A 27,717-nucleotide genomic window follows, 5' to 3' on the forward strand; every position below is an offset into this window, starting at 1 on the left:
TCCCTTATGTGACATGATTGATGTCTTATGTGAAGTATGATTTGGAGACAATAAGTATGTATTTGGTCAATCGTTGACTTGGCTAGACTGTGTGTCTTAGCTTGATGAGTCGAGCATAATTCTCAATGACGAATTTGGCATGCTCTGTGACTTATCATTATGATGAATGAAACATAGGGTGTCTGTTGAGATAGCAATAACGCTTTGCAAACCATAGACATTGAGTCTGATGGATTATTGATGATTATGACATATCATTATACCAGCTGAGGAAACAATGATGCTAAAATGATTTGGATTGATGAGCATATTTCTGATGAGATTGTTGGATCCATCATGGACCAATATGTATTTTGATGTGTCAAGCATTGACAGGAAATCATATGAAGATGAATAATATTGAGTTACTATAGAATATTCATCATTGATCCACCATGCCATAAGTATTCGAATAACGAAGCAGAGGTTATGGTATTAAAATATTGGTAGACGGACCGATGAAATACTGGATGATCGACCAATGAAATAATCGATGATGGACCAATAAAAATATATATAGATATATCAATATAAAAATTATAAAAAAATGTTGATGCTCATACCTAATTAGAATTATGCTTTGCAGTGCATCAAGTTTGAAACCCTAATTTGGCAAGTGATGAACCAAGGAGAAATTGATGGAAGACCGACCAATGGGTATGAGGACTGGCAATTGGTGGTGGTGGGATCGGATAGGCGGCATATGGATGATTGTCCAATTGGTGCAAAGAGGATAAACCACAATGGATAATAAATGATTCATTTGATGATTAATCAATCATATGTATGGAACTGTCATGATGGTAAAAGGGGACCTGTTAGAGCATTGCTCGTTCGAACTCAAAAGTTTTGTTATCTCAAGCTTGTTGTCAAAACTATATCTTGATTTTTAGTCTACAATTAGTTAAGTTTCGGGATAGGATGTAAATGTAGTTGAGAAACAATGGATCATGACAGTCATCATTGCGTCCTACCTTTTGAACATAAAGACCAACCGAAGCATTTGGAGAACATCATCAATAAAAGGTAAGTGAAGACTGAACCACTTATATTTCAAGTTATATTCACCTTTCTATCTTTGAGACGATGTCGCATAACTAATTAAAATATTATGCATGGACAAGAATTTCGAGTCAAGTTTATCTTGATAAATAGTTCTCGAAATATAATGACTAAGCTTAATGAACATTTGTTCATACTTGATGAATTTTTGTTAAGGAAAATTTATTGTTCGGAATCAAAAATCATGATTCAAGTTTTATCTTTTCTTTAGTAGATTTTGACTTCTGAAGACGTGTTTTTGTTGACGTTTCCTCCAATTTTTTTGAACTGATTTCAAATGAAGTAATGTAAGTAGTTTCTAGGGTTTGTAAAATGTTGTATCTTTGATTGCTAGTGTTTAATTAACTTCAATCATCAATTTGAATGATCGATTTCATCATAGATCTGGCTTTTGAGAGAGAATTTTTTTTTCTCTGCAGATAGATATGTTACGGAGTTAATGGAGAATAAAAGAAAACCGTTGGTAAATAAATGGTGTGACTGTTTCGGGGAGTTAATAAAACTGCCCAAAACCACTGAAGGATATTTGAATATTTCTAGAAGCCACAATTGGGGGATCCATCAGAAATTGGGGGATACTCACAGTTATATAGGACTAGATTTTGGTTAAGGGGGTACTTTTTTTAGTGATAAAAAGTCAACAATGTCCTTCACTTTAATATAAACTAAAAAGAAAATTTTAAGAGTATCCCCCTCATTGTTTTTCACGATCTCTAATTTTCCATTGCTCCTCCTCCTCTTCTTCTTCACCTCTTCTTCTTCTTCTCTTCCTCCATAACTTCTTCAATTTATCGTCAATTAATCGAAGATCAATTACTCAATACAATGGCTCCGGTTAGAAAGTGAGTAATACCCATTCAATTTCATATTGATTTGATTGAATTTTGATGGGTTTTAATCAAAAAATAGGTTAAATTAGGTTAACAGAAGAGCTGTCGGTATTGCTTAGGGTATGAGCGCAATACCGACTGTGACTATCGGTATTGATTTGAGTTTAAACGCAATACCAACTGGGACTGTTGGTATTGGCCGGTTGTTGAAGACAATATCGAAAGTTCTTTCACCTAACTAGTATCTATTTTCAGAATGGAGATGAATGGATGGGCCGATTAACTAAATCCATGTTCATAGCTTTTGTTGTTGTTGTCTATGAATGGAGATGAATGGATGGGTATCTTTATCTTTTTTTATTCTTGTTACAACTGTTGAATTCTACTTGATTTTTTCATGGAAGAATAACTTGTGATTGAGCACCCTGGATATTTATCATTTATGTGCTTGATAATTATAGAGGCATGAATCTGACTGTTAATTTCTTATAGGAAATGTAGTGATATCTCTACACATGTTGGAACTGTCAATGTAGTGGGCTAGAAAATAGTTTCAGACATGGTTTTGTTGTTTTATGTATCGACTAAAAAGATAAAATAGTATCTAAAGTTCAATCTTAATATATTTGGGGACACGAAGAGTGATTTAGTCATTATCTTCTTTTTTCTGATAAGGGGTTTTTAAGATTCCATAATAATGTTTTTTTTTTCTTCTTTAGTATCCCTCAATTTTTGGTGGTATCTCTCTATCATGGGTTCTATTTCTACGTCTTTTTAATAATTTTAAAATCTTTTTAGGTGTAACTGGGTACCGAAAATTATTGGGACCCGAGGATATTTTTTATTTTTTCTTTTTACCTTGGCCTAATTTTCCCCTTGAAATACCTGGCATATGGAAAAGTTACAACATCCCAGCTTTAGCTTTGCTTGATTCTTGTGGATCCCTAGCTAGCAATAGCATCCACTACCAGCACAACAGCTGATAAACCTTCACTAGCACCTGTATAACGTGGCAACATCCGAGCTTAAGTATCCAAAATAAATCATTTAAATCTACCACTCCAGAGGTGATGTCACATTTAAGGATGCACACGGTATGATTCGGCTCGGTTCTTGACGAGACCGAGTACATGTATCTCCCTAATTTTGGTTTCAAAATTTTGGACCGATACCTGTACCTTGTACCTCAATTTCGGTACCACTCGGTACACGTGCGGTACCAGATACGGTTCCGCCACTAGTTTTGGTTTCGGACAGAAAAAAAACGATGGCTATTATCAGTTTATATATACCTAGTCTCTGTAAAGATAATCACAATCTTATACTCTTCTGATAAAGAATCAAAACCAATCATAACATAAATAATTGCATAATCTGGTACTCTCTTAACATGGAGTTGCATAGTTGAGGAGTAGTGATTCACCCCTGGTTGGGTGAACAATAGAGACCACACCATTACGATCAGAAGCTCCACTCACTACTTTTTTACAAGCTAAACCATTAAAATAACCTACTAGTTCACCCGGGAGCTTGCAATTGAAGTCCCCGGGAAAAAATTTCATCATCATCATCCCTTTTCTCTTTTTTGAAATGGGAGGAGGAACTGTGGTGTCTTCAAATTTATCCTTTTCTAGAATGAAAAAGTAAGCACCTTAGATACATCGGAGAGAATAAAGATTAGGTTTAATTTTTTCTTATTTTGAATAAACTGAGAAGAAGCAAATTTTGATTCTTTCAAAGTGTAATTGTACCATAACTTACAGAGACTAGTACCTGAAACCCTAGCCTTATGTTCTATATATACCTACCACCCCTAAATCCAGTGGCTATTATCAGCTTACTATTCCTAAATTTAATGGCTATAATTATTCGGTACATTCGGTCCGGGACGATACGGAACCTATATAAGACCGTGTACTTGTACCTTCTTAGTCCCGTTTCCTATTTTTTGGATCTATACCTGTACCCCTTCCTCGGTTCGGTACAAAAAAGGATACGATTCCACCGATTCCGGGCCAGTCCGCCCGTCCCGCTCGGTTCCTGTGCACCCTTAGAGCAACCACAATCATAAACGGGACTAAAGACCAAACGCCATACCAAAAGCTAAATTTATTTGGCATTTTCAGAGGTCAAGCGTAGTGGTGAAAGACTAAAATTTAGTCAGGCGAACAAAATAACAACGTATGAAATGGAACGGATATACAATGAGCGTACAATGGTCAGGCGTTGGTATTGTGGGCGTATGTATGGGACGAATGTATTTTGAACGCCTGGTGTTGGGCGTGAGTATTACTAACGCCTGGCAACAGACGGAAATGAAAGACTACGCCCAATCAGCAGACGGAAATGAAATACTACGCCCGATCAGCAGGCGGACTTATAGCAAACGTCTTGTTGGGGGAGTAATTATTGTATATGTTGGGCGGTGATAGTATATGCGCTTGATGTGAGGCGCTAATAATACTCTCGCCCCAATCAGGCGCTGATAATACTCTCGCCTCAATCAAGCGCCCTTTATATCACCGCCCCATCTCAAGCGCCCTTTTAATAAACGCCCCACTGTCAAGCGGTCCTTATACTTACGCTTAAACCATACGCTCATTATATCTTCGTCCCACTATACTTGGGTTTGGTCTGGGTTGACAACTAGTTTTAGTCTCAAACCCTAAAAATCCAGACCAAATATGTTTATAGTCTGTTCCACTACGCTTCCAATCCTGACCAAATTTGGGTATAGTCCCTAATTATGATCGTGATTGTGGATGCTCTTAGTCACATTCGGACCTTCATTCAAATAGACAGTCACAAACCCAATTTTGAATGTTAGCCGTTAGAGCCGAAACTTTGAAAATCTAAATAAAAAACAAGACAAAAGAAATTCTTCACTCTTCAGGTCTTCAGCCATGGGAAACCTTAACTCAGAGAGCAAATATGAAAGCCTTCGTCTTGCTCGGATCTCAGAGAACATGGTAATTGATTACATTCATTTCCAAATCCTAAATTTCTTCTCTTATGTTTCTTTTTCTTCTAATGGAATTTCTGTTCTTTGTTTTAAAAGGCACGATTGGCTTCTTTAGGGTTAGACAAGAGTATCACAGAGCTTAGAACTTTAGCATCTCCTTCAAAAACATCACCCAGCAAGAGAAAATGCTGTAGGAAAGTCTATGATTATTCTTCTCTGCGCCGCTCAAATCGATTAATCTCTCAGTCTGAATCGGTTCCACGACGATCTACTAGATTGAGTGGAACCCAGATATCTTCTCTTCAAGGTTCATTTCCGTCTCTTGAAACTGTTAATTAGATTTGGGTTTTCTTTAATTTAATGAAAGAAATTTGCTTTTGTATACAGGAAAAGGTGGAACTTCTAAACAGAAAGAATGGAAATTGTTTGAAGCGGAAGAGAGAGAACTCGAAGAGAGGAACAAAATATCTTCGGATGCTTTATCTAGGCGATGCGATAGCAGAAGTAGAGGAAGTCTTTATAATCCTGTTTTTGGGATTTGTTGCCACTTCTGCAGGTACGTTTGCTTCTTCTCATTCAGTATGGGTTGTTGTGAACATAAGGTGTTTGTTAATTTTACTAGCTCAGTTTGCTGATTGATATGATATGATTAGATTTCGTAATCGTGTTATTATGTGTTAGAAGGTTATTTTCAGTCAGATTCTCATCTTATGGATTAACTCAGGGGTTTACCAAAAGGTTTAAACTTGTGGTAATGTAGTATGCTAGAAGCTTATTTTAAGTCGGATTCTCATCTCATGGATTAACTTCACTTCTTAAAGCTTTCTCAAGAATTGCTATTTTCTCTGAAACCTTACGAAAGTTGTTCTGTGAACTTCCGGAAATTGGTCGCAATGGTCTTAGCAGTTGGGGGTTACCAAATGGTTTAGACTTGTGATAATGAAGTTTATACAGGGAAGGAAATAGAAGTTGATTGGGAGAAGATTCGTGTTGTTTGACATTGAACAATCATTAGTTAGTTGTATTGGTGGAATCAGTGAGCAATTGTTATCCTGATAAGTACCAAATCCTACTATTATCCTGAAAATAACCCTTGAAAAACATCTCCAGAATGCTTATTTTAAAGGAAGTTTATAATGCAATGATATGTGAATGCAGGCAGAAGAAACTATGTGGAGAGGAAGATTGCAAGCACTGCGGAAATCTTGATAATGATCAGCCATGTATTGGTAAATTTGCAACTACATTAAGATCTTGTGATATATTTTTTGATTATCAAATCATATAATCTTCAGTCATTGACCAATGTTTCTGCGTTGCAGGGAAGACCAGTTGTTCGGTCTGCAATTCTAGCAATGGTGTGCTTTGTCGAGCCTGTCTCAAGGTTAGATATGGTGAAGGTAAGTCAAATGAATTTAACTCATAATGCGCCACCACCCGTAAGTAATTACAAACCCCAACCGTCATGTGTGTGGGAGACTCTGGTCAATACGACGCAGGTTTCAATTTGATTATATAAGGCTAATGAATAGGCTAGCGGGTTTCCTTACCCATCCTACAAGTGGATCAGCACAATTAGTCAATTACCTTGCTTATAGCGGTGTTTGGTACTGCCATCAGTGACCCCTGTTCTTAGGAATCTTATTCTACTTCTTGGGATCAGCACAATGAGTCAATCACCTTGCTTATAGTGGTGTTTGGTACTGCCATCAGCGACCCCTGTTCTTAGGAATCTTATTCTACTACTTGGGATCAGAACTAGGTGCAATAATTAATAGGTTTAACTTGTTTGATACATTACGTAAGAGATGACCAAAATCTTTATTTATCTCTGCCGTACTGTATGTTGCAGAACTCGAAGAAGTGAGAGCAAATAAGGAATGGATGTGCCCTCATTGCATAGAAAACAAAGGAATTAGGCCATATTGGATATGTAACAGGTGATTTTCCTCAGCTTGTTACTTCTTTTTTGCTCTGTCAGTAAATAAGAAAACTACAGATACAAATTAAAGCATCCGACTAAAGCAGATTCATTCAGGAGTTTTGTGCTTTTGAGCAATTTTGTTTACTGTTCAAACCTAGTAATGCTGAAAGCAAGTAACACAACATTGTTCTTTGATGTATCTACAGTTCATTCTGCCTAAAGAAAAGAAAGATGGTCCCAACTGGAATAGCCATTTATGAAGGTGCGAAAATAAACATTTCTTATGTAGCTCAGTGTTTTTTCTTTGAATAAAATTCCCTTACTGACTTCCGTGCTTGTTTTGCATATGATTCTGATAATAGCTCGAGAAATGGGATATCCATCAGTAGCTCATTTTCTGATGGACAAGCTTCAGAAAAAGGTCTAACCAACTGATGGCTGGACGCGCTAATGTAACTTGGTAGATTTACCTGACATGTATGCATAGATAAATTAATCACAACTGATCCAGATCTGTGGCTATTTAGATGGTTACTTGTTCGAATTTCTGCATATTGAAAGCTGCTGAAGTATTTCGTGAAATTAGATTCTGATTACCGTGGAAATGAAAACATTGTAAAAGTTCTGACTTTTCTTTCCTACTAGAAACTAAATTGAGCAGCTTATATTTTGAGGGATATACACTAGTCAGTAACCAATGCTATGTGATGGGGAACTTTTGTACTATGATTTATCTTTTTATTAGTGTGTTGTTAATCAAATGTGTTAATGCCTTGAATTTTGCACAACTTTTTAAGGGATAGAGAAGCTACAGATGGAATAATTCATCAAGAAAAACTTAATTTGTACATAAAACAAACAAATAAAAAACTGAGTGGAAAATGAACCATCTAAGATTGTGCTCCCATAGCCGGTGGTGACCTAAGACCAGTCCGCTGATGATGATATTGCTGATCAGGTGAAGGAGATGGCACATATGGTGGATGGTAGGGTGGGTAGTTGCCCTGCGATGGTGGTGACGAATTCTGGTAAGAGTAATGTTTTCTCTGCTGGGCATCAGTTGATCCACTCGGTCTATTGTTGAAGCCTTCCTGGTAGGGAACTTGAGCACCCATCCTTTGAGGATTCATGGATGGGTAACTAGTCCGGGACTGTGGATGCGGACTGTTGTAATAGGATGGCGGTGAGCCTCTATATGCAGTTGCTTGCTGTCTTGATGCCAGGGATGGCATTTCACCAGCCTTCCTCAGCAATTTCGCCGCAACTGGATCATTCACCCTGCAAATAATGAAACAACAATGTTATAAACAGTTCTGTTGCTAGCAGAGAAGGACAGCCAAAATTAAAACTGAATGGTGGAAAAGGACTGATTATACATACCCATAGTAACGGTCTCTTATGTTCTGTCGAGACAACTCCCCGGCTACTAGAATTTCATGCCGGTAAGGACATTCAGCGCCTCTTTTGCATATGCCCCGAGCATAGAAACGACAAGGAGGAGCTCTATTTCTCTGATAGTATGGCGCTGTCCTCTGGAGCTTTCGGATAGTATCACTGGGCTGCGCCTTTCCGTATGAGGATTCATAATCGATTCCTAGTCTGGCCTTTCTATCGTATTCTTCTGCATAATACTCTCTATTGACATCACTCTTTGGAACGTAGTCACCGGAATAAGTGGATGACGCTGTATCTCGAACTTGGACCGGAAGGCCATAATCAAGATCCAAGAGGCATACTTGGCACACATGTTTTATCTTGCTACAAGTCCTGCAGATCATGGTCTTTTTGTATCTCGCGTCCTGTCCTGGCCTCCACCTGAAAACGGTGAACGGCCTGGTGCATACCTTGCATTCGTCGTCGTAATCTGCTCTAGTCTAAAGACAGAAGGAAAAGAAAAAGTAAATATTAGTTGAAGTGAAGATGCTTAAAATTTGTGATAACAAAGGATGTGTTATTGCAATATTACTTACCATTCGAACGTATCGCCTAAGGCATGATTGACAGAGAATAGGAAGATCAGAACGCTCCCATCCATCATCTTCGGGGTCTCGCGAGAACCTATGTGCCATTGCTGAAAAATTTGCTGTTAATCAAAAAAAATTGCCCTAGTTTTTTCTGAATACAACTCTCTCGCTCTTTGAATGAGAAAAAATAATAAACGAACTGCACCCAAACGTCTTATATATAGGCTAACACCACTTTCATAGTCTGAATACAACTCGTCTAGTCGTCTCTACCACTTTCCAAAATCCGTCGGTTAACAATTGAGGAAGCCTATCACGGGTCGTTTGTTTTCCCAAATCCGGTTTGTCTAGGGAGTTTGGCTTCGAAATTTTATCCAACTCAACTACCTCAGACAGATGGAGTCAAACCTGAGTCAAATATCTTATTAATATAAAGAAAAGAAGTAATTGTTTGGTGAAGTCTTTTCATATTATAATAATACCCCATTAACTAAATTTTTAGTTAATATTTGTATATTTATAGAAACGCCATTGTTTTAAAAATAGATCAAAAAAATTAAAACTTAGATATCTTTAAAAATACACATCCGATTTTTGTAAAATTAATATATTTGGAAAGTTCTTTAAATTATCCACGTGATGAGTACAAATAAGGATATTAAATTTTTATTTTAAGAATTTTTTTTTCATTATTATCAAATTTGGTGTTGTTAAAAGAATCCAATTCAAGCACGTGCATCGCACATGTGGCCTTAGTAGTTAGAATAACACAAAACGAACAATTTAAATCTAGTTCGAATGGAATTAGACTTCCTGACAGTTTGTTTTTTTCCCTGATCCAACTGACTCGTTTGGATCAAAATTTGACTCATTAACGACAGTGTATTCATCATTGAAAATGAAAGAAACTCTTAGCAGAGCAATTATGATTCTTATAGTTATGTCTATACCTTACACATTATTTTTGGACAGGATTCACAGACGAATCATAGCTGTCACACGTGTGAGATAGTGACAGGTCAGAGGTTAACATCAGCTGACTAGCACGTGAGATACAAAGAGGGAAATAGAGTTTTGAACCTTAACCTGCACTGCAACACAATCTTATCCTTCACCACTTGTTTGTATGTTATTATCCCCCCTCAAGCGAATGGGTGATACAACTATATGAAGCTTGTCTCTGAGAGAAGTGAATCTGGGAGCATGAAGACTCTTTGTAAAAATATCAGCAATCTGATCAATAGTGTTGACATAAAACACATCTAGAGCTTTAGACTGAACCAATTCTCTTATGAAATGGTAATCCAAGTGAACATGTTTCATCCTTGAGTGCGTGATTGGATTAGAAGCCAAGGAAATATAACTGATATTTTCACAACCCAATCTTGGAATTCCAGGCAGTAGACCATGAAGATCTTGAAGTAGAAAGCAAATCCAAACAACCTCAGCAGCACTATGAGCCAATGTTCTGTACTCTGCCTCTGTACTGGATCTAGCAATAGTTATTTGCTTCTTAGATGACCAGGAAATTATATTAGAACCAAGAAAAATACAGTACCCTCCTGTTGATCTTCTGTCATCTATACAACCAGCCCAATTCCTAACAAGAAACTAGTTCCTTTTGTGAAATGCAAGCCAAAATTCAATGTACCCTTTACATATCTTAGAATTCTCTTAGCTTCAACCGTATGAGTGTCTCTAGGATGTTGCATATGTTGGCACACCAAGTTAACATCAAATGATATTTCAGGTCTTGTCCATGTCAGATACTGCAAAGCTCCCACTAGTGACCTATATTCTTTAGGATTCTCAAGAAGGACTCCATCAGTTTTGGACAATTTTGTAGAAGGTGAAAGTGGTGTGTTGCAAGCCTTAGCCCCTTCCATGTGAAATTTTAGAAGCAAGTCAAGTTCATACTTAGTATGAGATGGAAACAGAGAATCTGCAGTTCTTGTAATTTCAAGACCCAAAAAATAATGTATAGAGCCTAAATCCTTTATAGGGAACTGCAACTGAAGTTGAGCAATGACAAATTTCAAAAAAGAGGCTGAAGATCCTGTAAGCATAATATCATCTACATTAACTAGTGCAACTGTAAGTTTCTCACCATCCTTATGAACAAACAAAGAAGGATCTGCAGTTGATTTCTTGAAATTAAGAGATATGATAGCTGAGCTGAGTTTGTCATACCATGCTCTTGGTGCCTATTTCAGACTATAGATAGCTTTATGCAAGAGACATACATGATCTGGCTTGTCCTTATCCACAAATCCTGGAGGTTGTGACATGTAACCAGTTTCCTTGATTTCCCCATGAAGAAAAGCATTACTCACATCAAGCTGATGAATGAACTAATTGAGATGAACAACCATGGACGAGATGAGCCTAATTGTAGTTGGTTTTTCCACTGGACTGAAAGTTTCATCAAAATCCATTCCATGTTGTTGATGATAACCCTTAGCTACAAGTATGGCCTTAAACTTATCTATACTCCCATCTGGATTTTGTTTAACTCTAAACACCCATTTACAACCCACAATATTATGACCTTCAACTGGAGGAACAAGTGACCATGTACCTGCATTCTGTAAAGCTTTATATTCCTATACTGATGTTACATTCCAAACTGCTTCTTTCTTTGCTTCAGAGATACAAGTTGGTACTCTAGAGATATAAGAAACATGCAGAGGATGTTTAGTAGCATAGTAAGATTTTGGAGTAAAAATTCCATTCTTGCCCCTAGTAGTCATGCTATGATCATTCATTGGAACAACTGAAGTATGTGTGTGATTTTGAAGGCACTTGTGAGATAGATGTAGAATTAGGCAAAGTAATACATGAAGATGAAGCAGTAGATGAAGAAAAAACATTTTGATATGGAAAAGAAGACTCATTGAATGAGACATGTCTAGAGATGTATATAGTGTTAGTTACTGGATCAAAGCATCTATAACCTTTGTGACTCAGACTGTACCCAATAAAGATACATTGTTTGCTTTTGGGTTCAAGTTTGCTAGTGGTATAAGGCTTGAGCCAGGGAAAGCAAGCACAACCAAAAACTTTTAAGAAATTGTAATTATGAGGTCTTTTGAAGAGCAGTTCATATGGTGTTTGAAAATTAATGGCTCTAGTGGGTAATCTGTTAATGAGATAATTGGTTGTTTGAAGTGCTCCAACCCAAAAAGAGATAGGTAAACCAGATTGATATACAAGAGTTCTAGTGACACCAATGAGGTGTTTATGCTTGACATCAGCAACACCATCTTGCTCAGGCATATTGGGACAGGACATTTCATGAGTTATGCCTTTTTCAGAGCAACATTGGTGAAGATTTTTTTTGAGAAATTCTACACCATTATCAGTTCTTATGATAACAACAAAAACAGAGAACATATTTTCAATTTTAGAAACAAGAGATACCAAAGAGTGTTTAAAATCAGATTTGGATGATAGTGGCAGAACCCAACAATATTTTGTAAAATCATCTACAACATTTGCATAGTACAAAGCACCAGAAGTAGAGGGAGTTTTACAAAGACCCCATAAATCCATATACAACAATTCAAGAGGTCTGGTAGACTCATTACAAGATAATTGGAAAGGTAATTTTTGAGACCTGCAAACTTTGCAGTCATTACAAAAGAATGGTTTATTTGAAACATTAGACAATTTGGGTTTACTACAAAGTCTTTGGAGTGTCTAAAATAAGGGATGTCCAAATATTCTGTGAAGGAGAGCATGATCAGTGGTAATGTATGTGAAAGCATGAGGTTGTGTGTTGAAAGAAATTGGATAGAGACCATTGTTATGTGGTCCTTGGAAGAGAGTCTTCCCAGAAGTTAGGTTCTTCACAGAAAATCCATCAGAATCAAGAGTTAAATAGCAGTTGTTATCAGTAGTAAACTTATGAATTGAGAAAAGATTGTGAGATGATTGTGGAACAACTAAGGCATCTTTAAGAATGAATGAATGATCATTAGCAAGTCTAGTAGAGTTTCCTTTGCAAGAAATGGGCATACATGCTCCATTAGCTGTAATGTCTTATAGCTGAGCAGTAGAAGATGTAATATGATTATTGCTCCACTATCTGCAATCCACTCTTCTGCATCAAATATATCTGATGCTGCTAGCATAGCACTCAGATTAGCTGGAGGAGATCTTCCTTTGTAATAAAAATTCAGCATATGAGTACAATTTGATGCAATGTGACAATCTTCTTTGCAGATTTGACATGGTTCATGCTCAGTCAATTTTGAGTAACCTCTTCCTGAAGTATTTCTGCTAAAAATTGAAGGATTTGGGTACCTATTTCCATGAAAACCTCTTCCTCTATAAGAAGATCCACCTCTATAATTTTCACTTTTGTAATTTCCATTATGAGCAATAAAATCTTTTGCATCTGTGTCATGTGTAGTTTTGTGTCTCTCATTAATAACTGTTTCTTCACTTAACAGATTATTGTGTAATCCAACACATGTAACTGGTGGATTCCTATACCTCATAGTAGTGGCAAAAGGAATGTCATATGAATTCAAAGCCTTTAGAATAATAACTACTAATTCTTTATCAAAAATTACCTCACCAGCTGCTGCTAATTGATCAGACAATAACTTGATTTCATTATCCAGAGCAGGAATAAATTTGTCACCTTGAGACGACGACAACAATTTGGTGCATAATTGAATCGAATGAGTAGATGAAGATCGAGCAAACCCGTCTTCAATACTAGTCCATACTTGATGAGAAGTGGTAGATCTGTAAAAGTAAGCTATGACAACATCTGAAGTTGCTGAGTTTATCCACATGATGATGGTTGAATCTTCATCAATCCAGTCAAGGTAAAGAGTATTTTCAACACCATTAGCTTCATTACGTGTAGATGTGTACTGAGGAGGACAAGGATAAGATCCATCTAGATATCTCCCGAGTTTATACTTTTGAATTACCGGATTCATCAAATTCTTCCATGTTATAAAATTTTCCTCCTTAAGTTTAAGATGAACAGATCCAATGAGTTGATATAATGAAATTTTAGAGAAAGAAGCTGTTGTTGTTGGATTTTCCATGATTGATGAAGTGAAAATCTTGAATTGATTGTTGAAATAAAAGAAAATTTTCAAGAAGATAATGAAGAAGAATTACCAGAAAGTAGATCGAAGTAAACTTTTCAAGAAAGTAAATCTGGATATAAAGAACAATGATTGAATCAATACCTCTGCAACAATAGATTGATGATACACACTCAGTGAAGAAAAAGAAGATGCTTCACTGTAAATCAGGATCGAAAAATTGAGGTTGGAGAAGATCGAGAAACCCTAACCTATCATGTATGATACCATAACGATAGTATATTCATCATTGAAAATGAAAGAAATTCTTAGCAGAGAAATTATGTTTCTTACAGTTATGTCTGTATCTTACACAATATTTATGGACAAGATTCACAGACGAATCACAGCTGTCACACGTGTGAGATAGTGACAAGTCAGATGTTAACATCAACTGACTAGCACGTGAGATACAAAGAGGGAAATAGAGTTTTGAACCTTAACCTGCACTGCAACAGAATCTTATCCTTCACCACCTGTTTGTATGTTATTACTCATAATGTCTGAATCTGACTTACTATATTTGATCCAAGAATAATAAAATAGTAAATTCATTCGTGTCAAAAATGTAAATGTACCCAATGAGTCAGGTAAGAAATTATATTTGACTCAGTTTGCTCCAAGTCAGATGTATGAGCCGAGTCAAACCTCGAGTCAGAAAAATTATAAAATAAACGATTGGACACCTCGAGTCAGAAAAATTATAAAACAAACAATTGTACATGTAATGCAGCCGATCCTGATTCAGATCGTGCATCAGGTCCAAACAAACATAGTATTCGGGTGTCTCGAGTCAAACCTAAACAACCAAGGTATACTTTGTAGTTGTACCACTTTCCAAATTTCATTTAAACCCTATTTATAATTGAGTTAAATACAACCCATAATTAAATATAACTCTCAATAAATACAATCCCCTTAAATATGTAGTTAGCTATACAAAATCCTAATTACTTTCGATAACTTTTTTATATACATCTCAAACAGTGTTGACCAATTTAATCAAAATTTATTACTTTAGAAACCTTCAGATTAGAGATACGAATAATCTTGTAGGAAATCTTGTGTCTTAATTTCTTAGTTTGAGAGAGTAAAACAATTATCACGAGCACAGAGGGAAATAATTTCCTAGATTCTCTTTCTTGACATAATCGAAGAGATTGTTATCATGACTGATTCTTGTCCATTGTTTGTAATCATTTGTTTTCATCCAAGTTTTATGAAGGAGAGATTTGAAAGAATTGATGTCATTATTTTAAACTGATATCGGAAGCTTTTTCTCAAGTGAATACCATGGAATATCTCGACCATCATATCGTCTTGTGTTGTGTATAATAAGTGGATCATCTTCGCCATTTTTTTGTTCAGTTAACTTTTTTTCTCCTTAATTTTCCTAATTAGAGTTTTAATTAAAGTTTGTTTAAGTGTCTCACACATTCGGTGTAATTAAAAATCATATCATCTTTTTAAACATCGTCTCTAATTTTTGTTTAGATTATGGAAAAGATAAGGATCAACCAACTCAAGACCAGATATGATCAATGAATTAAAAAACAGTAGTTCTATTCCGCCCACTTGTCGTACCCACCGTCAAACCCACTGCTGAGGTGGGCGCTGACATATGTTGACTTTTTAGATATATTTGTTTCCACTTTCAGCTAGGTTTCACCTATTTGCCACCCACATTTTTCCTATTTTCCACCCCCTCACAAATTTTAAAATACTTTTACTTTTCAATTATATTTTATCCTATTTAACACCTATGAAGAAGCCTATTACTAGAGAAATGAGTGGATGAGAATGATCTATCTTAATTACACACAAACAACAGAGACTCAAGCCTTATATAGAAGGCTGAGATAGTTTACAGGACAGGCTGTCAAAGACAGTTGGACTTGACTGACAGACACACAAGAAACGTACAGAACAGTACGGATAAAACCTATAATACCTGTCTCAGGTAAACAGAACTAAAGGAATACAAAGAAATGATTAATACAGACACAGAGTGAATAATACACTCGTACTACCCCCCTTCAAGATGTGGAAGTTGATGAACAAGCAGCTTGTGACGCAGAAATTCAAATCTCGCTGCAGATATTCCCTTAGTAAAACATCAGCCACCAAATGATCAGTCGAAACATAGTGAAGATGAAGAGCTTTGGACTAAACTAACTCTCTGATGAAGTGAAAATCAATAGAAACATGCTTCATACGACTATGCATTGTTGGATTGGAAGCCACTGAAATTGAGCTTTTGTTGTCACAATCAAGAGTGGGTGAGGAAGAAAGAAAGACATTAAAGTCTTTGAGTAGCTGACATACCCAGAGAACTTTAGCAGCTGTATGACCTAAGGAGCGATATTCTGCTTTTGTGGAACTCCGAGCAACAATAGGTTGCTTCTTAGAAGACCAAGAAATGGGATAACCACCAAAAAACACACGGAAGCCATTGGTAGATCTTCTATCATCAGGATTACCAGCCCAGTCAGAGTAAGAGTATGATGACAAAGCTGTCAAACCTTGTTGAATCACATTTCTAAAATCCATATTCCCTTTGAGATATCTTAGGATTCTCTTTGATTCTACAAGATGCACAGTAGTAGGATGTCTCATGTGTTGACAAACCTGATTCACAACATAACAAATCTCTGGCCTAGTCCATGTCACATATTGGAGAGCACCAACAAGAGATCTATAATCTGAATCATCAACCAAGGGATCACCATCATGTTTGCTCATTTTAGTGTCAGCAATGGCTGGTGAAGAACAAGGCTTAGCATCTAGCATATTAGTTCTTTTTAAGAGATTAAGAATATACTTAGTCTAAGAGAGATGCATTGAAGTGGCACTTCTTTTAATTTATAAGCCCAAGAAATAGTGAATATGATTTAAGTCCTTAACTGGAAAAGATGCAGAAAGTTGGGATATAACCTGATTGCAAGCAGCGGCTGAGGAGTCGGTGATGAGAATATCATCCACAAATAAGAATGATGATGATAACTGATCCATGTTTGAAAGTAAAAAGAGAAGTATCTGCCTGTGAAGCTTCAAATCCAAGAGAAAGAAAACACTCCATGAGCTTTTCATACCAAGCACTTGGAGCTTGTTTAAGGCCATAAATGGATTTATGAAGTCTACATACATAATCTGGTTTGTCAGGATCTTGAAAACCTGGAGGTTCAGTCATGTATAGAGCTGTCAAACGGGCAAGATAGGGTCAACCCGGCCCTAGCTTGACAATCCATGGACGGGTTAGGGTCAGCCCTAGCCCTAGTACTATTCATGTACAAGCCAAAAACCCCAACCCTAGCCCTAGACGGGTTGGCTCTAACGGGTTGCGGGTTGGCTTGTTAAATGGGGTGGTTGAAACTAAAATCACTTAAATGTATAAAAAAATTAGTGGGCAGAGGGATCACTACTCCGTAATCCTAAATCAAATGAAATTTGGATTGTATTAAATCATTTAAGGAAATATGAACTTTGATTTCTAGCACAACACCCTAAAATTCTTAAATTAGTAACTTAAAATTCCTAAATTAGTAACTCACATGAAATTGACGGGTTGACGGGTAACCCGCGAGTTGACCCTAACTCGGCTTGTTTTTACTAGGGATAGATATGACAATCCTAAACCGGCTTGTTTAGACAACAAGCCAAGCCGAGACGGGTTAAAACAAGCCAAGCTAGGTCCAACCCGCGGGCCGGGTTAGAAATTGACAGCTCTAGTCATGTAGACAACTTCTTTGAGATCTCCATGAAGAAAAGCATTGCTAATGTCAAGCTTTTTAACAGACCGGTTATTATGAACAACAAGATCTAAAGCAAGTCAAATAGTAGTTGGTTTAGCAACTAGACTAAAGGTTTTTTCATAGTCTATACCATCTTGTTGATGGTAACCTTTTGCAACAAGTCTTGATTTAAATCTATCAACAGTACCATCAGGATTATGTTTTATTTTGAACACCCATTTGCAGCCAACTATGTTTTGTGAAGGATGGGGAGGTTCAAATGTCCAAGTACCAGTATTTTTGAGAGCTGAACATTCAGTGACTAAGAAATTGAGCCATTTGGGATGTCTTTTTTCCTGAGCAAAAGATGTGGGAACAAAATCTTCTATGGAAGCAAGTAAACAAGCAGGTACTGGATATTTGGATGGAAATAAAGCTTTCGGTGGTTTTGGTTTAAAAATACCTCTTGTTCCCCTTGTTATCATTGAATGAGTATTAGTGATAGGATCTCTTGACAATGATGGTATGGTTGATGAAGAAGAGAGATTCTCTTGAACTGGAGTAATATTTGGAGCAGTAACAGTTGTAGTAGAAGTAGAAGAAGCATCTGTAGTGGAGAGATTCTCTTGAACTGAAGTAATACTTGGAGCAGTAACAGTTGTAGTAGCAGAACTATCATGAGAGCCATTGGTGAAATCCTTTGAATGCAGCTGAGAGCTTTGAGAAGTAATATTTGACACATTAGATATTCTCTGAGTGAGAGCAGGAAAATGTGCTTCATTGAAGGTAACATGTATTAAGATAAACACTCTGCCAGAACAAGGTTCAAAACATCTATAACCTTTCTGAGATGAAGAGTATCCAATAAAAATACACAACTTAAATCTGGGCTCCAATTTGGAGTGTGCATAAGGCTTAAGCCATGGATAACAGGCACACCGAAAAGCTCTCAAAGAAGTATAATTTGGAGAAGTCCCATAAAGCTTCTCATAAGGTGACTTCAAATATAGATAAGCAGTTGGTAGTTGTTTGTAGAACATCTACCCAATAACAATCTTGTAAATTTGATTGGATAAGTAAAGTTCTGCAAATACCAAGCAAATGTTTGTGTTACTCTGCTCAGGAGTGTATGCACAACAATATTGATGCTCAACACCATGAATGGCTAAATATTTGCTAAGTTTATTATTAACGAATTCTCCTCCTCTATCATTCCTAATAACTTTGGTCTTCAAATCAAAATAGTTCTCAACTTATAATTTAAAGTTATTGAAGATAGTTATGGAATCTGACTTTCTTATTAAAGGAAATACCCAACAATACTTGTTATAATCATCTATGATGTCACAAATAAACCATTACAAGAAGTAACAGGACAAGATCCCCAAAGGTATATGTGGAATAATTGCAATGGTTGTGTGGATTCTGAACTAGAAAGAGAAAATGGAAGCTTATGAGCTCTTCCTAACTAACAGTCTTTACAAATAAAAGACTTAGAGGTAGACATAGAACTAACATGAAACAAATGACTAATTCTCTGCATTGACTGAAATGATGGATGTCCAAGCCTCATATGAAGGAGATGTGGTGAAACTTGAACTGCAGATATGGTGGTAAATGGATGAGTTGAGTCCACTAAAGTTGAAGATGAAGATGTTGTGGATGCTAAGTGAATAGGATATAATCCATTACTACTCTTCCCTTGGAAAATCTTCCTCCCAGATTTGAGATCCTTCACAAAGAAGTTATCACCCTCAAATGTTATACTGTAGTTATTATCTCTTGTAAACTTGTGAACTGACAGTAATTTATGAGATGCAGATGGAACATGGAAAATAATAGGTAATATAACAAAATTAGAGTGTAGAAATTTGGTAGAATTACCTATTTCTGAAATTGGCATACCTTCACCATTAGCAGTTGATAAGTGCATAATTCATATGATTTTAGTGTTCATTCCGTACTTGCTTTAGCTATTATTCTTGCATATGTTGGTATTATTACTCTTGTTTTCTCTTATTTGTCTCAATTAGGGGAATCATCCAAAAAGGAGCTACAAAGTGCTAAAAAGAGCTAAGAATAGAAGTATTCCAAGTGCCCAAGTCCAAGAGAAGTGAAAGAAGTGCGACGAAAAGAATCAAAACACTCAAAATCAAGACTCAGGACAAAGACCGATCTTAACTCATTCAAATTAAGGATTTATCATCACCATCTTGAAGATAATTGAAAGATAAAAATAATTCAAAAATAATGAGGTCATTCCGAGTTCGGATGAAGAAGTTGTGGCCAAAACAGTTTTTATCAAATACCGAGGATAGTGAAATCCGCGAACTAGGTTCGCAGACTGGGTTCGCAGACTTAATTCCGAAAATTTTTGCTGGATTTTGAAGTTTGCGGACTGGGTTCGCGCACTTAGCAAATGGGAAACGTGTATTTACACTTTGGAAGGCCTAAGGGCACGTTTGGAGTCGTTAGGTCATATTTTTGGGTCGGGTTCCTAAACCAAACTAAATACGTGAAGGCCAAGCAATGTAAACCTATAAAAAAGTATTAGGTTATGTGAAATCATATCATATCATTAGGTCACGAAATTGTTAGGGTTTGGAGAGAAGAAACCTCATACGGAGCGATTATCAATCGTAACGTTATCTCATTACTTTTCTCATATGTATATCATGGATGTTTCTACATCCATGAGTAGCTAAACACCTAATTATTGAGGATGAATTCTAAGTTGTAAACAAGATTTGAGTTATTATATTAATCTACTTTGAAGTTCTTCATATGATTATCGTTTGTTTATACTATTTGAATATTTATGATTGATTGATAGATTGTTTAGGTGGCCAATTAAATTGATTTGTTGATTCAACCTATTGCTAGTATTAAGTTGAGATATAAGTAATCGTCGAATAACTTGTACACAAGTAGAGAACAGAAAACCTTACAGATGGATTCTGTGGAGCAATTGTGTGTATAAACAACACTAAAAAGTGGACCTTGATCTAAGAGTCTAACTAGTAGGATCAACCTATAAATTCACAAAAGATAAAGCATTCAATTGGATTACACCTTGAGTGATATACTACTTGGTGGTTCGTTGAATATAATCTGGTAGGCGAGAACTTATGTATCCAGTGATATAAGGAATTTAGGGAATAACACTGATCTAGCTGTTATTCTACGGCTGGTGATAATCTATGATTAACGACGAGTACGCAACTATAATAACTCATTGACAGTTTATATACGAAGAAGGATTCCTCGATCGTATCTCTCTCTATTGATTACAATACAATTTTATTTGCTTTGATTATTTATTTTGTTCACAATCTAAAACAAACCTCCCCCCCTGTGACACTTTGACAACTACAACTCACTGCTCTTCGTGGGAACGATCCTTACTTCCATTATATTACCAGTTAATTATGTGGGAATAAGATTATTAATTTGATTGCACTTACGACACGCATCAAATTTTGGCGCCGCTGTCGGGAAAAAGACGGTAGCTTTAGTTGTTATTTTTATTAGTTTTAATCTTGTTTTTAGAATTTCTTTTTAGTTTTTAATTTTGTTTTCTAGATTTTTGTTTTCAGGTACTTAATCTCTGGCACCAAAAGACTAGGAATACCAGAGGTGCGGTATTCAAACTCGCAAGGGAATAATACTACAAGCACGTCATCACTTGCAACAAGAACCCTCTACATAAGAGATGGTTAATACAGACGACGATATAGATCCCCCACCACCTCCTCCTCCAAGGAGAACGCTCAAAGATCTACCATCTCCATCGTTTGATCAACAAAAGCTTTGCATCAACTTAGATGATTCTACTGAACTTAAATCTCAGTTGATACATTGGTTACCGAAGTTTAAAAGGTTACCTGGAGATGATCCGAATAAACACTTGATATTATTTCAACATAGGTTGACAAGTTTGAAGCCAACTGGAACTGACAAAGACAAAGATTTACTTATAGATTTTCCATTTTCTTTGACAGATTCTGCGGAAGAATGGTTTTACAGCCTTCCACAAGGAAGTATTACATCATGGAATGATATGCAGAAAGTGTTTTTAGAAAAGTACTTTCCCTCTTCCAAAGTAGCAACTATTCGTAAAGCAATAAGTGGAATTGAGAAAATTGTTGGTGAAACTCTTTACGATTACTGGGACGGTACAAGAAGTTGTTGTCTAGCTGTCCACACCACCAAATAAGTGAGCAACTCATAGTGCAATACTTTTATGATGGAATGCTTCAATCGGAGAGAAATCTCATAGATGCGGCTAGTGGTGGTGTGTTAACCAAAAAAACCATTGATGAAGCCATAGAACTGATCGAGAATATGGCTGCAAACACCCAGCAATTTAATACAAGAGGCTCATCGATGGCTAGGAGGGTCAACGAAGTTAGTTCTTCATCACACATAGAGGATAGAATGAGTAATATCGAGAAGATGATGCAACAAATGACAGCCGTGCTCATTCTTTCTTACGAAGAAGACACCGAACAGATGAACGTTGTGTTCCCGAATCAGAGACAAAGGTATGATCCCTACTCTAATACTTATAATCCTGGTTGGAAAGATCACCCTAATTTCAGTTATGCGAACAAGCAAGTTGCAGTTTCCGACCCAGTTTTCGGGCGACAAGGTGGTTTTCAACAACTACAATTCCAGCAACAACATCAACAACAAAACCAAAGCTCTAATTTAGAGGAGATAATCAAGGTTATGATGCAAGAAACAAAGGGTATTTCTCAGAAACAAGATACAATATTGCAACAAAAACTACAATATCAACAAAAGAATGATGCTGCTGTCAAAGAACTACAATTGCAAATGGGGCAATTGGCGACCGATGTAAATTTTCTAAAGGCACAAGCTTCAAAAAAGTTGTCATCACAAACTTTTGTGAACCCAATAGAGCACGTTAATGCAGTAACTCTAAGAAGTGGGAGACAAACTGAAGAGCCACATCAACAAAAAGAGGTTAGTGACGATACTGAAAAGGAAGTAGAAGCGGAAACCTTACCAAAGGAAAATCCAACCTCAACAGGCCAACCTAAGGACACGGTTCCCACTTTTACCATACCACCTCCTTTTCCAGATCGTTTTCCAAAATCCAAGAAATAAGTTCAAGACAAGAAGATCATGGACATTTTCAGCAAGATACACATCAACATTCCATTTATTGAGGCCATCAGAACCGTACCCAGATATGCCAAGGTTTTGAAGGATTTGTGTACAAGGAAGGATAGGTTGATTGCTAATGAGATTACTCAGGTGGGCGAAAGTGCTACATGTATGTTACTTAAGAAGATGCCTACAAAGTGTGATCCAGGTGGCTTCACAGTTCCCGTTACCATTGGTAACCAAAGATTCGAGCGTGCTTTGCTTGATTTGGGAGCATCCATAAGTGTTATGTCATCCGATGTTTATGATTCTTTGAATCTCGGACGTTTAAAAGAAGCAAAGATAACTATTCAATTGGCTAACAAGTCCAATATATATCCTAAGGGAGTCATGGAGGACGTGTTAGTTCAAGTTAATCAGTTAATCTTTCTGGTTGATTTTTACATTGTGGATATGCACAATGGAGATAATTATTCATATACTTCGTTACTTCTTGGGAGACCGTTCATGAAAACTGCAAAGACGAAGATTGTTGTTGATAGTGGTGCACTCACTATGGAATTTGATAAGGAGATCATACAGTTCAATATTTTTGAAACCATGCGCTATCCTAGTGATGTTCACTCTGCTTTCTCCATTGATGTTATTGGTTCGTTAGCACAAAAACTGTTTGAGTTGAATAGTGAAGATGAACTTGGAGTTGTGCTACGGAATAACATTGATTTGGACGTTCATGGATAGCCGAACCTGGACGTCACTTAGCCAAAGAGCTAGTTGAGATGTGTGGTTCCTTAACAACACTACAAGAAGCTAAACCGGGTAATATTTCTTATATTTATTTACCCGTAACTAATGAGGTCCCATTACCTTCTATTGTGCAGGCACCGAAACTAGAATTGAAACCGCTTCCAGACCACCTAAAGTACGCGTACTTGGGTGATAAAGAAGAACTTTCGGTGATTATTGCAAATAACCTCACCCCAATACAAGAAGAACGTCTACTTAGGGTTCTGAAAAAGCACAAAACGGGTATTGGTTGGACAATTTCCGACATCAAAAGAATTAGTCCATCCATGTGCATCCATAGAATCCTAATGGAAGATGATTTTAAGCCAATACGTGATGCTCACGTAGGCTTAACCCCCCAATGGTGGAGGTCGTGAAGAAAGAGATCCTCAAATTGCTAAGTATGGGAGTGATTTACCCAATTTCTGACAGCAAATGGGTTAGCCCGGTACAGGTGGTACCTAAGATAACAGGTGTCACTTTTGTTAGAAATCAAGATGATGAACTCATTCCTACAAGAGTTCAAACAGGATGGAGAGTATGCATAGACTACAGAAAGCTTAATGCCGCAACCCGAAAGGATCACTTTCCTTTGCCTTTCATTGATCAGATGTTAGAGAGGTTAGCAGGACATTCACATTATTGCTTTTTGGACGGTTATTCGGTCTACAATCAGACTGTTATTGCACCATAAGATCAAGATAAGACTACTTTCACTTGTCCTTTTGGTATGTTTGCCTATAGACGGATGCCGTTTGGTCTTTGCAATGCGCCTACCACTTTTCAGAGGTGTATGGTCAGTATATTTTCTGACTATGTGGAACGCATCATTGAGGTATTTATGGGTGATTTTAGTATTTATGGTGATTCATTTTATTTTTGTTTACAAAATCTTGAACTAGTGCTTAAAAGATGCATAAACACTAATTTTGTTTTAAATTGGGAGAAATATCACTTTATGGTAAACCATGGCATAGTGCTCGGTCACATTGTGTCTTCTCGAGGGATTGAAGTTGACAAAGCAAATATAGACTTAATAAGAAACTTACAATATCCCACTTCGGTGAGGGAGATTCGTTCTTTTCTTGGTCATGTAGATTTTTACAGGCGGTTTATCAAGGATTTCCCCAAAATCTCAATGCCGATGTGCAAATTACTTCAAAAATAGGTTATTTTTGACTTCAACAAGGAGTGCAAGGATGCCTTTGATAAATTGAAAGAATTGTTGACAACTGCACCAATTATCAAGTCACCGGATTAGAATTTGCCGTTTGAACTAATGTGTGATGCAAGTGACTATGCAGTTGGAGCCGTTTTGGGTCAAAGAGTAAACAAGTTGTCTCATGTGATTTATTATGCATCTAGGACCCTAAACGATGCACAAATCAACTATTATACCACCGAGAAAGAATTTTTGGCTATAGTGTTTTCACTAGAAAAATTTAGATCATATTTGGTGGGTACAAAGGTGATTGTATATTCCTATCATGCAGCATTTAGGTACCTACTAAAGAAGAAATAAGCTAAGCCAAGACTTATACGGTGGATTATACTATTGAAAGAATTTGATTATGAAATAAAGGATAAAAGAGGTGTTGAAAATACTGTTGCGGATCACCTAAGTAGACTTGTTGTTTCCGAAGAAGAACTTCCTTTACAAGATCGTTTTCCAGACGAACAACTTTTCTCAATTGAAGATTCAACACTTTGGTACGCGGATATAGTGAACTACTTGGTTACAAGACAAGTACCTAGTACAATGTCTAATTTTCAAAAGCTTAAGCTTAAGAAAATAGCCAAGCAGTATGTGTAGGATAAGCCCTACTTGTGGAAATACGGTTCTGATCAAATCATCCGCAGGTGCGTACCTAATTCTGAATTTTAATCTATTTTTACTTTTTGTCATACTTATGCATGTGGTGGTCACTTTGGTTCTAAACGTACCGCTTTCAAAGTACTTGAAAGTGGATTTTATTGGCCTACCCTATTTGAGGATGCATATATTTTTTGCAAATCTTGTGATAGATGTCAACGAACTGGCAATTTAGGTGCTCGAAATCAAATGCCACTCACACCAATTCTTGTTGTTGATGTATTTGATGTGTGGGGAATTGATTTTATGTGTCCTTTTTTCAATTCTAATGGAAAATTTTATATACTTCTTGCTGTGGATTATGTTTCTAAATGGGTGGAAGCTAAAGCCACCCCTACTAATGATTCTCAAGTTGTTTGTGAGTTTGTGAAGGAATATATTTTTTCTAGACATGGTACACCAAGAGTGGTTATCAGTGACGGAGGTTCACATTTTCAGAGATCCTTCCGTGATCTACTCAAGAAGTACAACATAACACACAAGGTCGGTACACCGTATCACCCACAAACTAGTGGGAAAGCCGAAATCTCAAACCGTGAGATTAAATCCATTCTTGAGAAAACCGTGAACACTACACGGAAAGATTGGAGTTATAGGCTTAATGATGCATTATGGGCATATAGAACGGCGTACAAAACACCGATTGGGATGTCTCCATATCGGTTGATTTATGGAAAAGCTTGTCATCTTCCGGTTGAACTTGAACATAAGGCATATTGGGCGATAAATATGTGAAACATGGATTATGACAATGATGGGAAACAAAGGAGGTTACAACTTAATGAGCTAGAGGAGATACATAATGATGCTTACGAGAGTTCTCGTATTTACAAGGAAAAGACGAAACTTTTCCATGACAAGATGATTTCTCGAAATAGTTTTGTTGTGGGTCAAAAAGTTCTTTTATTTTATTCTCGTCTTAAACTATTTCCTGGTAAGCTAACGTCCAGATGGATTGGACCGTATGTTATTACTAATGTTTATTCTCATGGCGCAGTTGAAATTTCTAGTCTTAGAGATGGAACAAACTTGAAGGTGAACGGCCATAGATTGAAGCCATATTATGAAAGCATTGCTTATGTGGATATGGATGTGCAAGAATTTCATGATTATCTCCCTCTGGAGGAATAATTGACGGAATGCCAAGTCAGGCTAAGGACATTAAACTAAGCGCTAAATGGGAGGCAACCCATCGGTTTTGTATCTCTATCCCTTTTGTTTTTGATTTTCTTAGTTTTTCATATCATATCTTTCATTCCCATCTTAGATTTTACAAATCCTATATCTATAATGAAAGTTTTGACGAATTCTCGTCAGAAAATTCTGACTGCGCACTTGTCACGAAAATAGCTCTCGAGACTTCATACGAAGTACGATTTGAGTGGTTGACCCAAACTTTTAAAGAGGACAGACTCACCTTTCTTTTCCAAAAGAAAATCTGAATTCGGAGTCTGTTAAGTTGGAGCGATAAGCCTGGACATTTGAGTTTCGGTATTTTTCCAGAAATTTTTCAGATTGCATGTCACTCAGTCCAGAGGCAATAAAAGTCAGAACATTTATCGAAACACTGTGAAATTTTGACACCTTATAGAAAAGTCGTACGTGAAAAACTTTCGTTTAGGATTTTTTTCGTAGTTCCCTACCCATTAGTACAGTTTTCGAGTTGAATTTGTTGTAATGTCAGATTTCAGAATTTTCGGTTTTGAACATTGAGGACAATGTTGAGTTTAAGTGTGGGGAAGCATTTAGTATCATACTATTTGCATTTGCACATAACAAATAATACTCTTTGATTTCTTGCATCCTTGAGACTTCATCTTTTGGAGTTAATTTTGAGCTATTTAGGATGACACTTTACACCTTTTTAAGGTTGAAACAGTTCTTACGGCTATCGATTGAGTTTCACAATCCTTAAATATATACGTTCATAATTGAATGCGAAACTAAGATATGGTAGTCATTTGAAAGATTCATCCTCGTATATAATTATTACTGAATCACTTTCTTTTTATTTTTGCAGTTATATGTTTCTCTAAAGTGATTTGGTGGGATCCTGATACTGCCATGGATGTTGTAGCAAGGTAATCATTGGTTGAGTTTATATTAAAAGCCCCATAAGACAATTTTCTTACACTCATAAAGAGTGAACCGAAGTAAAAAAAAAAACATTTACATAAGGCTCCTCTTCATTTATCGACACTTGGATAGCAATACATGTGAAACGTTGTCCTTGTCTCCGTCGTCTAAGCAAGCGTGGAACGCAGGATCCAAGGAAACTATCACGTATTTGCTGAAAAGAAACATG

At 36.6% G+C, this 27,717-nt stretch overlaps 2 protein-coding genes across 2 annotated transcripts; one reads left to right on the top strand and one right to left on the bottom strand.

The window, feature by feature from the left end:
- The first annotated feature begins 4,673 nt into the window (after positions 1–4,673).
- Positions 4,674–7,590, top strand: LOC113273824 (cell division cycle-associated 7-like protein). The gene is made up of 8 exons (XM_026523423.1): positions 4,674–4,900; positions 4,990–5,200; positions 5,281–5,449; positions 6,052–6,122; positions 6,216–6,293; positions 6,746–6,833; positions 7,024–7,079; positions 7,180–7,590. The coding sequence occupies exons 1-8, from the start codon at positions 4,835–4,837 to the stop codon at positions 7,242–7,244; spliced, it is 804 nt and encodes a 267-aa protein (XP_026379208.1). The 5' UTR covers positions 4,674–4,834; the 3' UTR covers positions 7,245–7,590.
- Positions 7,591–7,707: 117 nt separating this feature from the next.
- Positions 7,708–8,886, bottom strand: LOC113272444 (zinc finger CCCH domain-containing protein 40-like). The gene is made up of 3 exons (XM_026522276.1): positions 8,788–8,886; positions 8,198–8,691; positions 7,708–8,095 (listed from the first exon to the last, which is right to left on the bottom strand). Exons 1-3 carry the CDS (start codon positions 8,884–8,886, stop codon positions 7,708–7,710), a joined length of 981 nt encoding a protein of 326 aa, XP_026378061.1.
- Between the last annotated feature and the right edge of the window lie 18,831 nt (positions 8,887–27,717).

The sequence above is a fragment of the Papaver somniferum genome, chromosome 4 (assembly GCF_003573695.1).
Source record: "Papaver somniferum cultivar HN1 chromosome 4, ASM357369v1, whole genome shotgun sequence".
In the NCBI taxonomy this organism is placed as follows: domain Eukaryota; kingdom Viridiplantae; phylum Streptophyta; class Magnoliopsida; order Ranunculales; family Papaveraceae; genus Papaver; species Papaver somniferum.

Excerpts from the sequence above, each read along its gene's own strand:
- LOC113272444 (XM_026522276.1), bottom strand. The coding sequence starts at position 8,886 with ATGGCACATAGGTTCTCGCGAGACCCCGAAGATGATGGATGGGAGCGT. Across the intron at positions 8,692-8,787 it reads TTAGGCGATACGTTCGAATG|ACTAGAGCAGATTACGACGA; the intron begins GTAAGTAATATT and ends TTCTGTCTTTAG. Across the intron at positions 8,096-8,197 it reads ATAAGAGACCGTTACTATGG|GGTGAATGATCCAGTTGCGG; the intron begins GTATGTATAATC and ends CATTATTTGCAG.
- LOC113273824 (XM_026523423.1), top strand. The coding sequence starts at position 4,835 with ATGGGAAACCTTAACTCAGAGAGCAAATATGAAAGCCTTCGTCTTGCT. Across the intron at positions 4,901-4,989 it reads CTCGGATCTCAGAGAACATG|GCACGATTGGCTTCTTTAGG; the intron begins GTAATTGATTAC and ends TTGTTTTAAAAG. Across the intron at positions 6,834-7,023 it reads CCATATTGGATATGTAACAG|TTCATTCTGCCTAAAGAAAA; the intron begins GTGATTTTCCTC and ends ATGTATCTACAG.